Source organism: Sinocyclocheilus rhinocerous, unplaced genomic scaffold (genome assembly GCF_001515625.1).
Source record: "Sinocyclocheilus rhinocerous isolate Xijiao unplaced genomic scaffold, SAMN03320098_v1.1 scaffold600, whole genome shotgun sequence".
NCBI classification, from domain to species: Eukaryota; Metazoa; Chordata; class Actinopteri; order Cypriniformes; family Cyprinidae; genus Sinocyclocheilus; species Sinocyclocheilus rhinocerous.
In genome coordinates this window covers 618,051-632,084 of record NW_015653464.1, presented here as the reverse complement: position 1 = coordinate 632,084, position 14,034 = coordinate 618,051, and the positions used below count along the sequence as shown (strand labels likewise).

At 36.7% G+C, this 14,034-nt stretch overlaps 1 protein-coding gene and 1 long non-coding RNA gene across 3 annotated transcripts in view; one reads left to right on the top strand and one right to left on the bottom strand.

The window, feature by feature from the left end:
• The window catches only part of LOC107715912 (collagen alpha-1(IV) chain-like), a 66,905-nt gene extending 57,676 nt beyond the window's left edge, over nt 1–9,229 (bottom strand). For both annotated transcript variants that reach the window (XM_016522173.1, XM_016522174.1), the window contains exon 1: nt 8,981–9,229. In XM_016522173.1, coding sequence (XP_016377659.1) covers nt 8,981–9,049 — 69 coding nt within the window. In that variant the 5' untranslated portion in view covers nt 9,050–9,229. The remainder of the gene's footprint in view (nt 1–8,980) is intronic.
• A 109-nt stretch (nt 9,230–9,338) lies between these two features.
• Nucleotides 9,339–14,034, top strand: part of LOC107715921 (uncharacterized) — a 41,306-nt gene continuing 36,610 nt past the window's right edge. The window contains exons 1-3 of the long non-coding RNA XR_001637150.1: nt 9,339–9,749; nt 10,163–10,274; nt 10,356–10,407. This is a non-coding gene — a long non-coding RNA (uncharacterized LOC107715921). The remainder of the gene's footprint in view (nt 9,750–10,162; nt 10,275–10,355; nt 10,408–14,034) is intronic.

Sequence of the window (14,034 nt, the reverse complement as noted above, 5' to 3'; positions counted from 1 at the left end):
AAAGCAGTATATAATTGTTTTACAAATTAAATGGTTTAGGATATTTAAATAGGCTATAGTTTAATCAGAAATACGGTGTGTGTAAATAAGTGTACATAATTGTCTGACGCGGCGTCACTGACAAATTATTATAAAAAAGAAATGTGCAAATCTTATCATTTGCTTCAGATTCTATCCTTCAATCACAATGCTATTTTCATAATGTTCTGAATGTTCGCGAAATAAACACCTCCGTGCAGCCTTGGTTGTGCAGTAGGCTAATATATTCAGACCTATTTAAACTTGCCAGTGGACAGCTTTTGTGTAGGTCTTGTCACGTCTTCTCATGCCTTGGCCACCAAGTGTTTCAGGAAAGCCAGGACCAGCACCGAATCCAGAAGTGTCTGCCACAATATCGAAGTAAGTGCGCATTGTTGATGTTATTTTCTCTTTACATAAGATCTGCAGTTTAAAGAAACATTACTGTGTGCCTAGCACTCCTCGCTGCCATTAAAACAGCATGGAACAAGAAACGTGATACAAATATGTCTAAATATCTAAATTCACAAGTTTTTTTTTTGTTTAACTTTTGAATAATGACTTTATGTAATGTCAATGCTTAACTCTTATTAATGAGCAGGATATTTAATCTAAATGTGAAAGGAAAAGAGAGTCTGAAATAATTAGGCTTCGCTATTACGCTAGTAAAAGAGTGCGTATGCACGGTCTAGAGTACCCGCACGGTGCGCACATATTTATGCCAAGTTTATTTTTTATAAATCTCAATATGTACGTGGAAAATTTCAATATGCAAATTCAATATGTAACGTTTATACATCAGGCCCCAGGTCTCAGCTAGTGTACGCAAGTTTTTGAGTTACCTGAACTTGCGCGCAGCATAGTAAATACGGTGGAGAATTGTAGAATGACAGCATTTTGTTCATTTTTATTTTCCTGACCGTCAAACGAAGCTCATTAGTCGATCGTTAACCAGTAAGATTAGAATGTCTTTTTTTTTAATATACAGGGCTTTAGCTTTGTATACGCGAATAGCAGCATAAACAAGACCATGAGGATTCAATCGTCGCATTATGCAGCAGCAGCGCTTCTGTGAAAGGAGAAAAACAGAAATTAAGTCTATAAAAGGAATAAAATAAATAGGATAACACAAAATATATAATAGGCTATAATATAATTAACAGATTAACAAAAGGATAAAAAAACACTGTGCAACCAGTATATAGGCTATACGCTTGTTTTTGTGACACTCTTAATGCATTTTATTTCTTTTCTTTATATCTTTATTTTATTAAATCCATCTGATCGCGATGGCGCCTCACGTACACACAAACAACATTAGTTCTACTGTTGCCTGATATTTCAGCCAGACAGGCTCGTGAGCCCAATGCCGTTTCAGTTTTGCTTGACATTTGTATGCTGTTTATAATGATTGTCACTATAGCCTAATTTGTGTTCTATTTTATAGTTTAATATATCATTTTATAACTACTTATTTTTCATTCTTGTTCTATTCTGAATACCGTTAAATTTAAAATATTTGTTGTAGAGTGAGGGAACTAAATAGGCTGTTTATATTTACCAGTATTTTAATATATAAATTACATTCATATTCAAATGACGATTGTTTTCTGCCGCCACATTTATCAACGTGCGATCACTCGTACGATGAGATTGGTGGCATACGAATTTTTCTTGAATCACACGTGAACTCTGTTGTAAATTGATTTGTGCGCACGGATCTGCGCTCGTTTCTAAGTTAGATTGATAAATGAGGCCCACTGTCTTGAGGGCACAGATTCAGTGAAAAATTTGCAGATTACAGGGTACATTCCAATCGTCTGGTAGTGCCATGTGAAGCAGACTACTTCACAGAGTATTTACCCATCTTGGGAGTGGCTCCTACATAGTTGAGTATGAGGATAAATCAATGCCATAATTATAACCACTTCACACATTTTCTGAGAAATGAACCCATGACCTTGGCATTGCTAGTGCAATGCTTAACTATTTGAAATACAGGAAGACTGTTGCGCTTGTTTTTTCTCTAATCATGGACCAGCAATAGAGTAAATTATGGAACTACAGTACTCCTTCCATTAAGCCATAACAAATTTGTATACGCCTTCTTCTCTGTGCAGTATTAGAAAATACACCACTGAGATAATCTTACAAGTAAAAACTTGACGTACTGTAATGACAGAACTTGATGCACCCTGTGGGCAGCAGATCAATAGGTTAAGAGCAAAAGGACGGTGTTTCCCCAGACCACCCAGAAAATAATACCCTTACAGCCCATTAAACTGCATTTTACAAGTTGTGTGTGTGCGGTCAAATTGTTGAAATGCACGTTAAAAGTATAACATTTCACTTTATACTTCACTGTCATAAAACCATGGTCAGCGGTAATAAAATGCGCTTTCCTTCAAACAACACATTACTGAGATGATTTTATACTGAATATTCCAAAACAATGATTACCATAATCACAAACTGGTTTCACCTGACCACCTCTGTGGTTTCCCCATTTGCCTCTTTCAATCTTGTTAAGTAGGGTTCATGAACCCGTCATCAGGCCTTCATCAGATAAAGGTTGCCCCAGGCCCTATCACTAAGGCCCTATCACTCGAACCAAGAGGGGCAATCAATGGAAATTCTGTCCCAGGCCCTGTGAACTTAAGCAATAGCCCTCTGAAAGGGTCAGGGTTCTTCAGTTTAGCTTGGTACTTTAGCTGGCGCTTACTCAAAGGGAAAACATATTTAATAAAGGATGCATATAATATGAGAATCAATCAGTCTGAATTGTGTTTATAATTTCAGGGCCATTTCTAAATAGTCAGTGAACTGAGTTTAAGATGAAAATGATTGTTCCCTGCAAACTGGGATGGCATGACGATGATGACTTGTCCAAGCCTGTAAACTACATTTAAATTAAAAAGTGGAAACCCTTATGCACAATTATAGCCAACAATTTGTAGAGAATTACATGTATATCAAATACTCAGTACCCTATTAAAAAGTGTTTATTGGGGCTGCTTGGCTGGAAAAAGTAGCACATGCAAGTGCTTTATGAGACTATGGGTTATTTTCTAAAGAGATGAAAACAAATAAAACTCTCAAAATGTTGAGGGTAAGGGGAAAGGAACATGGATTCAGCAAGATAAACAATTGCAACTGTTGCTTCCTCTGCTCTGGCATTCCATCCACCCTCTCGGGAGATGCTGGAACAGTCTGATCTGGCGTAGGCAGGAACAGTGTGTAAGCCTAGAGAGGTCTGACATGTTTTTCCCTCCAATTGGACCTCGTCCATCCTCCTTCTCCCCACTCACTCTCTCTCACACCCATCACTACATGTGCGGTTTCCAAGAATTAGACCGGCAACCCACACATGAGACTCTCGCTGGCAGACTCGAGGGGCAGGGCAGGCTTGAGAGATACACACTGTACAGAAGTCACTTGAGGAATTTCTTTCACTATCAGAGGGTGTGATAAGACTGATTACAGCACACAAACTGTGGTGTATTAACTATAAAGTATATAGGGATAGTGTGTGTATTTAAAGACATCAAAAGTGTTATGGTTCTTGAGGCCCAGGTATACTTTATAAAACAGTGTAGCATGTAAGCCTTTCAAAGTAGAGTTCACTGACCGTGATCACAGATTTATGCATTCGGCACATGCACACTACCTAGTGGACCTTCGTTTTTTGAGTGCTCAAATCATTCACACAGACACAAAAATTGGGCTACGTGCAGACGATGTGCGTGGAACTAGCAGAAAATGACAGTGTGTCACACGGACTGTTGGACTGTTGCATTTTAGTCCATGTCTGTTATCTCTTGAGATTGTCAAATGACCTTCTGTATGACAAAATTTATATTTACAAAATACATACATGAAAAATGTACAGTCTTTCTTTTCTGTAAAATTGACAAAACATATTGATGACTTGTCCTGCACTATACAGATGTTTGTCCAATCAAACGAACACTGTCTAAAAGGAGAACTTCCCCCTTAAATTTCCCAAAAATGAAAATTCCTCATGTCGTTCCAAACCCATAAGACCTTTGTTCATCTTCTTAACACAAATTAAGATATTTTTGATGAAATCTGAGATCTTTCTGACCCTGCATAGACAGCAACAGAACTACCACATTCAAGATCCAGAAATGTAGTAAAGACTTTGTTAAAATAGTCCATGTGACATCAGTGGTTAAACCCTAATGTTATAAAGCTACAAGAATACTTTTTGTGTGCAAAGAAAACAAAAATAACAACGTTATTCAACAATTTATTCTGTTCTGTGTTAGTCTTAGACGTGTTCATGAGAGTACCACAACGCATGCATGTGTTGAGCCGGCGTTCTGGTCTACCACAAACTTTGGTAAATGTAAATGTGATATGCATATCCAATCGGATAACAATATCACTAATCAAGAGCGGTGCAAAGAAATGTAAATAAGTCTTCAGATTTATCTTTCGGGGTTTACTGGGTGCACGCTGTGGTTTTGGCTTTTGGCTGTGGTTTTGGTTGTAAAGTTCACTTAGAGATTGCACTACAATCAGATAGGTTTACTGAGTTCACCTTCATTTACTTTGGCTGTTTCTGCACTGCATTCAAGTGGATAATCTAATCTGTGCTACCATCCTAATGAAGTGAGTTAACTACAGGAAGTGTACTAGGGGCAGTCCCACTAATCTGATATCAACTGGAGACATGTGAGACCATGCTAACCTTATGAGAGTCACAATTGATAAGCAAGCTTGGAAAAACTTAGTGTTCAACTGAAATTCATCCATATCACCGGCCTTCCATTAATGTTCATATATTGATGAGGAAGAGGGTTTTCTGTGCCACTGAAATAGACAGACAAGCAAAGAAAATATAAAGAAACATTTGTTTGTTAGGAATATTCTTCACCCCTTCTATTTGCAAGAAACTGCTGAAAGAGCGACGTTCCGATCTTTAGTTGTCATAAACTTCTTTTTAACAAATATTTAGAGATCTCTCAAGAGAGAAAACAACACTTAATTTATGCTGAACCACACATATGGTCCAACTAATGCTACAAAGATTTAGAGTGGATTTTGCAATAGTCAAAATGTCCTTTCTATCCATTTGTCCTAATAGTCTATGTAAATTGATTTTGAGTTTGAGATGTTTTGCCTTTACAGGATTCCCACGACTTTTCCAGTTGTTTGTAATTACTGGATTTTATTATATTTTTTTAGAGATTGCACTCACTAATTAAACATAGTTTAAGAAAAAATACAAAGTTTTATTTACTTCCAGATGTTTCCAATGAGCATGGAAACCCCGTCTCCAAAACAAGCCAACAACAACAAATGGTTACACCTTTTGGTGTTTGTCTCACACAATACAGAGCAAAGACATTATTGTTCTCAGGGTTATTGTTGTTGTAGTTGTTTAAACAGTGTTCACAAGCCTGAATTTTACACCACTCACAAATGGCATCAATTACAATCTAAGGCTGAGGTGACAGAGAAAGGCAGCTGTGGGAGGCAAATGATTGGTGTTGCACTAAAAAGTGCTGAGAGATTACAGATCCAGTGTCAATATCTGGAGTATACAGCCTATTCAGTATAGCTATGTGACATAGCAGTTTAAATCAAACTAGTATGTAATGTGATAATCCATCAACAAATTCCACTGGAATACAGTTGGAAGGCATGTTCTGGTATTTTGGGGCATTTTTGCCTGTACTTTGCAATGAGGAAACGGTTATTCTTCATACAGATATACTCCTGCAAATATCTGCAGTATCGATGATAGTTTATTCATCCAACAGATGTGCCTGTATGCATTCAGAAATTCTACAAAATCACCAGATGTAACAGCTTTGTGAATTCATAATTGTCACAATAAATCATCCTGCTAGGTCTTATCACCTAGACACCTGTCACTTCCCAAACCCTCGCTCTGCATGTGCTTCACTCTTGAGACCCGTCCACAGCCACTCCCCCAATAAAAACACACGTCCAGTATAGCGCTCTCAGATTAATGTATCTTTATCCTAATGCAACTACGTGCTGGGGAAAACTTTGGCTTGGGTAAATAATGCAGTGGAACTCATTCATAAGTTATACTGATTTCTTAGATGAGCAGTAAAATGCCTTTAACAAATAGAAAACAAAGTCCAGATGGTTAAGAGTAAGTTTACAAAAGTTTGTGTTAACCGTAGCAGTGTGCACACAAGCGTGCAACACACAGAAGCCAGGTTTGTCTGCTGTTTCCCACAGTCTAGCCAAAGAAAAAGTTAGATTCAGACAAACATGGCTTCCTGAGGCAAGACGGAGTGACACATTCTGCTTGTATTTCATAGTACAACAGTGAAATACTTTAAAAATGGCTCATTTCAGGACAGGTTTTCCATAAGTGTCACAAACGGATCAAATGTAGGTGTTACTGGTGTAACATGAATGTCTTATTGAATATTAGGACTGTCCCCAGCTAGTGGAACGACCTGCCTATCTCAATCCGAGCAGCTGAGTCTTTAGCCATTTTCAAAAAACATCTAAAGACACATCTTTTTCGCCATCACCTGCTTGGAAAAACTTAGTGTTCAACTGAAATTCATCCATATCACCGGCCTTCCATTAATGTTCATATATTGATGAGGAAGAGGGTTTTCTGTGCCACTGAAATAGACAGACAAGCAAAGAAAATATAAAGAAACATTTGTTTGTTAGGAATATTCTTCACCCCTTCTATTTGCAAGAAACTGCTGAAAGAGCGACGTTCCGATCTTTAGTTGTCATAAACTTCTTTTTAACAAATATTTAGAGATCTCTCAAGAGAGAAAACAACACTTAATTTATGCTGAACCACACATATGGTCCAACTAATGCTACAAAGATTTAGAGTGGATTTTGCAATAGTCAAAATGTCCTTTCTATCCATTTGTCCTAATAGTCTATGTAAATTGATTTTGAGTTTGAGATGTTTTGCCTTTACAGGATTCCCACGACTTTTCCAGTTGTTTGTAATTACTGGATTTTATTATATTTTTTTAGAGATTGCACTCACTAATTAAACATAGTTTAAGAAAAAATACAAAGTTTTATTTACTTCCAGATGTTTCCAATGAGCATGGAAACCCCGTCTCCAAAACAAGCCAACAACAACAAATGGTTACACCTTTTGGTGTTTGTCTCACACAATACAGAGCAAAGACATTATTGTTCTCAGGGTTATTGTTGTTGTAGTTGTTTAAACAGTGTTCACAAGCCTGAATTTTACACCACTCACAAATGGCATCAATTACAATCTAAGGCTGAGGTGACAGAGAAAGGCAGCTGTGGGAGGCATATGATTGGTGTTGCACTAAAAAGTGCTGAGAGATTACAGATCCAGTGTCAATATCTGGAGTATACAGCCTATTCAGTATAGCTATGTGACATAGCAGTTTAAATCAAACTAGTATGTAATGTGATAATCCATCAACAAATTCCACTGGAATACAGTTGGAAGGCATGTTCTGGTATTTTGGGGCATTTTTGCCTGTACTTTGCAATGAGGAAACGGTTATTCTTCATACAGATATACTCCTGCAAATATCTGCAGTATCGATGATAGTTTATTCATCCAACAGATGTGCCTGTATGCATTCAGAAATTCTACAAAATCACCAGATGTAACAGCTTTGTGAATTCATAATTGTCACAATAAATTATCCTGCTAGGTCTTATCACCTAGACACCTGTCACTTCCCAAACCCTCGCTCTGCATGTGCTTCACTCTTGAGACCCGTCCACAGCCACTCCCCCAATAAAAACACACGTCCAGTATAGCGCTCTCAGATTAATGTATCTTTATCCTAATGCAGCTACGTGCTGGGGAAAACTTTGGCTTGGGTAAATAATGCAGTGGAACTCATTCATAAGTTATACTGATTTCTTAGATGAGCAGTAAAATGCCTTTAACAAATAGAAAACAAAGTCCAGATGGTTAAGAGTAAGTTTACAAAAGTTTGTGTTAACCGTAGCAGTGTGCACACAAGCGTGCAACACACAGAAGCCAGGTTTGTCTGCTTTGTCACAGCACTTGTATATTGTTGCTCTCTCATTGGTCTGATTGATTCTACTTTGTAAGTCACTTTGGATAAAAGCTTCTGCTAAATGACTAAATGTAAATGTATTTTGCAATGCAATACATATTGCTGTTTTTTTTTCTTTTTTAATAGCATTATTGGAAACCTATTTAATTAAATTTTATTAAATTTTTTATTTATTTTTTCCAAGTCACTGGTTTTATTTGTTTTGTCATTATTTTATCTAAAACAATCATGCCAATACTTTGAAATTGAACTGAGAGGGTGGGGTGGGGTGGAGTAGGGGTGAAGGAGTAATACAACCCTCAGACGACACCAAGAGGAGTGGCAAATATAAACTGTATAGAAAATCCACAGTACAAATTCACTTCATGACAATACATCAAGATACTAAGGAGCCATAAGTAAGATCTACGGAAACAATCTCGTCAAATTCGAAACAATCTGTATCAAACAGCTGAACTAATAAAACAACCAAAATAGCAAAAGCGCATGAATCTACCAAACTGCCAAAACAATTGTCGTGCTATAAATTGTGTGAATATACATAATGCCTTTGACAATTATGTACTAGAGACCCGTATTCATTATTTTAGTTACAGCATAAGTCGTAGGTTGGCTATTCATATCTTTCTGTTTGCTTAATTTGCATTTTGGTTTGCTGTTTGCTATTTCAAATCTAACGACAGATTTGACGTTATACACTTAAGTTATATCCCAGCCTTTAACTTCGTCAAGTGGAAATATTCTCACGTGAAATCTAAAGTGGAACTTGAGCGCAAGCAAGTCGCGCGCAAGTTATTACGCACTTCTCTGTGCGCGTGACTTAAGACATAACGGAACTCCTTATAGGTCCAAACCGACGACATTACTAATAAAACACACATAACTTGGTTTTTCGTTGGACTTACCTTAGCTGTACTCTCGTCTATGCTCAAAGAGACTGTGAGAAGAAAAACGGTTACACATGCAAGCCGCATATTTACACCTATGAATAATGTCCAAAAGGACACGCTGATGACGGACTCTTCTCCGTTTCAAGCAATTTTTGCCTCTCTTCTTCCCGAGCTTGAACTATACGTTTGTCTGCATCTTTGCTCTAAATGTTATGTGGCTGTTGTTGAAAGTAATGTCTTGTAGAAGAGCCCACCACACCCCCTGTCACGACCACCCATCAATACGCACCAACACAACCCTGTTTAGAACAACTATCACTCGCATTTCAGCATTGTTGCTCAAAGAGACTGTGAGAAGAAAAACGGTTACACATGCAAGCCGCATATTTACACCTATGAATAATGTCCAAAAGGACACGCTGATGACGGACTCTTCTCCGTTTCAAGCAATTTTTGCCTCTCTTCTTCCCGAGCTTGAACTATACGTTTGTCTGCATCTTTGCTCTAAATGTTATGTGGCTGTTGTTGAAAGTAATGTCTTGTAGAAGAGCCCACCACACCCCCTGTCACGACCACGACCACCCATCAATACGCACCAACACAACCCTGTTTAGAACAACTAACACTCGCATTTCAGCATTGTTAGGGGAAGTTTAAGTCTTGGAGACCAGTAATTCCCTTAAAACAGCTTTGGCAAGGTGGATTTTAGGCGAGACAGCCAACTTTCCCAAAGCGCGAACGCATCGGGATTGAGCTTGTGTGACTGAAGCGAGCGAGATCTGAGGTAAACTTCTGCCGTCACTTCACTAACATGTATGGTATTGTAACTAAAAGCGTTTACATAATAAGAAAATAGATTATTTTAAGTTATTTGACACATTAACAAGTCGTACCAAAGGGTAGCTGTGTTTTTGGAACATGTTAGCTAGTTTTTTAGCAAGTCTAAGGAGCTTTTCTAAAATACGAATAGCTACTATTAGTTTGATTTGCTACTGGTCCATGATGGTCTTTATGCTAGACAGGTTGGACCAGATGGAAACCAGCTAGCATGTTCCAAAACACAACTGATGGGTCTATTAGCAAGGAACATGAGATCTACAAAGATACCAGTACTTATAGTATGCTCTAAATATGAACGAAGGATCCACTGCTGTTCAAACAGGATTAGAACATTGAGAATTAACTTGTAACTTTCAGATCATTGAGTATGCAGTAACAGGATACTGGAATTAGACAGAAGGAGAGAATTAATCTGTTTTCTGGCTCGCATGGAGGGTGAGAACCATCTACAGCACTGGAACACATTAAGGTAAAATCTGTTGTTCCTTTGTGTTGTAGAAGTATGTGTTTTCCCTTTGCACACATTAATTCACTCTTTTTCATATTGCAGGTGTTTTCTGTTGTGCCTTGTTGTCCTTATCCTTACGACAGAGGTCAACGCAGTAAGTGTGTTTTTAATTTCACTATATTAAGTGTTCAAGATTAAGTGCAGATTGTAGTGTCGTATTTGAGCCTCATTTATGGTGCAGCACACTGAACGAGCCCCTCCGATGAGTGGGAGTGTCCTTGTTTGTATTACAAGTTTCTCATGTGCAATTCGCAAATGTTTTGCCATTTACAGATTTTTGCAGTGTGCATGTTCCTTTCATTAAAAGCATGTTTTATTTTCATTCCATTGTTATAAGGCTGACATGTAACCGTTTCACAGTGGTAAAGTCCCACATCAATTAGGTATGGTTGTTAGTGGTAATATAACCAACTGGCATCCCACAGTGAGAGATTAAACACTGGCTGAAGTTAATGAAGAAAATGTGTTCAGAGTCTGTGAGTGGTTTTGAGAGTATGTGTGTATACACATCTGCTTATTACTATTTTTTTTATTTTAATGTATTTTTTTAAATTCATTTATTTATTTTTTGCCAATGATTTCTCCTAATGGTGGTGTTAATTTGGAAAACTAGGCTATTAGTTTAAGATGAATAATGCTGCCTTGGGGTGAACATTTCATTAACTAGATTGAAGTTTTTGGAAACTCTATAAATCTAATGTTAAAAAGCAACTTTCCAAGACAGGGTTGTTAAAAGTCATGATGAAACAGAAATATAGCAACAGATATTTATTTCCAAATAGTGATGTATATCCGAGTATAATGGATTAGTGAAAAAGAAAACTTGTAGGATGGAACTTGGTTTTATTAATCGATTATTGATTGAATGTTGAGATATGGCCATTGCACTCAAAAATGGAGGCAGATGAATGCTAGCTTGCAGGGTTTAAAGGAATAGTTCACCCAAAAATGAACATTTGTGAAAATGTACTCACCCTCAGGCCATCCAAGATGTAGAAGAGTTTTTTTTTCTTCATCAGAAAAGATTTGGAAGAATATAGCATTACATCACTTGCTCATCAATGGATCCTCTGCAGTGAATGGGTGCCGTCAGAATGAGAGTCCAAAAAGCTGATAAAAACATCACAAATCCAAAAGTGATCCACACGACTCCAATCCATCAATTAATGTTGTGTGAAGATTAAAGCTGTGTGTTTGTAATAAATAAATCCATTATTAAGACTTTTTTTTACTTCAAACTGTTGCTTCTTTCTAAAATCTGAGTCATCTATACATGATATTGCTTTTTCAGTGAAAAAAAATCATGTCTGAATCGGGAGAGAAATATGCACAGCTCAAGCACTGTTTACAAGCAAAAACAGTTTTAAACAAATATGTTGATGGATTTTGATGAGAGGATAACAGGTAATGGACATTTCATTTGAGGAAACATTATGGATTATGTACAGTTTAAAAGTTAAAATACCTCAATAAAATGCCTTTGTACCTTACAAGCACGCAGCTCTTCACTTCATAAAATGTTAATTGATGGACTTGAGTCGTGTGGATTACTTGTGGATTATTGTGATGGTTTTATCAGCAGTTTGGATGGAATAGATTTTAGGTTATTCAATAGGTTATCATAAACACTGTTATTATGTTTTGTTCATATTAATGGCTGCCACTAGACAGAACAGTAGTAGCTTTACCATTGGACAGCAGTCTCTATGTGTTATGATGCTTGTGTGAACACCTCTTACAGTCTGAGGATGATTTCAACTAGGCCTGGGCGATAAAATGGTATCGATATTTATCGACGGTACACCTTCTTCGATAACGATAGAAAAAATTTTCGATATAGTGCACGATATAGGCACATGTTATGAGTGACGCAGACAGCACACACAAACACGAGCACATGCTGAATTGAGTGCTGTGCCTGCCTGTGATGAGGAGATTGTGAATAAAAATATGAATATTAGTCTAATTTAAAATAAACATTTGCATTTGAATGCAAAAATAGTACAATCAAATGTTAGGTGTGCGTCAGGGAGCGTCATCAGTGGAGCACGAGATGTGGTGATGTTGATGTAAGTGACTTTGTTGCATTTTAATGTTTTATTAGTCTAGCCCACGAGACGCTGCAGTTGCTGCGTTATTCATTCAAAATATTAGAGAAATATAGTAGCTCAATGCGGAGAAGATCTTGATTAGGTTAAAATCGAAACCAAGCCATTCACACAGAACGCATATTCAGCGCATTTTTTAGACTGATAAATACGACTGCTGCACTCGCGCGTCCCACACGAGATGTATATAAAGCCATGCAAAGTTAAAACAGTTTAAACTGTTAGAAAACACGTCACAAATTTGTGGAGGTTTATTCCTTTTCACTGCGTCTCATATGTTTTTAAAGGCAATCTGTGTGATCGGCGATTCGGCTCTTTGTATTAAGCAATGCATAAATACATGATGCTGTTTTGTTCATAATTGTTTATGCAATTTACGAAATTATGTTTGATTTATATGAGTTAATTTCGACGAAATGCATGTTTTTTTATAGATAGTTATTTCCTTGCGTTGACAATTTAATGCGCAGCATTATTTTGCTCATTGCGCCCTCCTGTGGCCTCGGGAAACAAGCCAAAAGTTTCCTTAAGACCTATTTAATCTGCATATAAAACATTAGAAATGAGATATGTGTCTAATTTTTATTTTGTGTTTGACTGTTAAAACAAACAAACAAAATATTTGTTGTTTGTCTCAATAAATTGGGTTAATTTAAAAATACAGTGGTTAAATGTAAAAATTTCTATTGCTCTTTTTTTTAAATAAGGTTATAAAAAATGTCAATAATTATCGATACCGAACAATATGAACAATTATATTGTTGATACATTTTTTAGCAATATCGCCCAGTCCTAATTTCAACATGAGAACATCTTTCTTTTCCTGATCCACATGCTGATATGTGTCTCTGGCAACCGCCCATCACCAGCAGCAAACACAGCAAGTTCAAAAGGTCTGATACTTTGCCAGGCGCCTGTAAAAGCTCCTTCAGCTGAAACTTCATTCTTTTAGCTGTAGATCTAGCTGTGGTATATGCACTTGGCACCTTGTTTTGTGAAGAAGAAGACATTGCATACTGTATAAGCTGATTTTATAATAATATTTGGATTTCTCATAATTCCACTGACTCAGTTTAAAAGACAAGTATACAATCATTCAATTATTCTCATGATATTCTGCTTAGGTTCGCTCTCAAGTTTCAGTCTGGTCCATTCCAAGGTTGTCTACTGATACAAATATTCATTTTAAAATAGGGCAGTTTGCACTTAAAGAGGTCTGAATTTCAGTCAGTGAAAGGTTTTCCCAAGTTTTACATAGTTTTAACAACACAGCAAACTGAAAACTATAAATGAAATGTCAATAATTGTGTACAGCCATGGGAATAGAGAATGCAGCAACAAAACTTTTGGAAGAAAGTATAAAAGTTCATATGTATTAGTGCTGGACAATGATTAATCGCGATTAATCACATCCAAAAGAAAAGTTTTTGTTTATATAATATATGTGTGTACTGTATATTTATTATGTATATATAAAGAGACACACATACAGTATATATTTTAAAATATGTACATGTATTTACATGTATATATTTATATTCATATAATTTATATTATATTTAAATATATTTAAACATAACATATTTTTCTTAAATATATACATGCATGTGTGT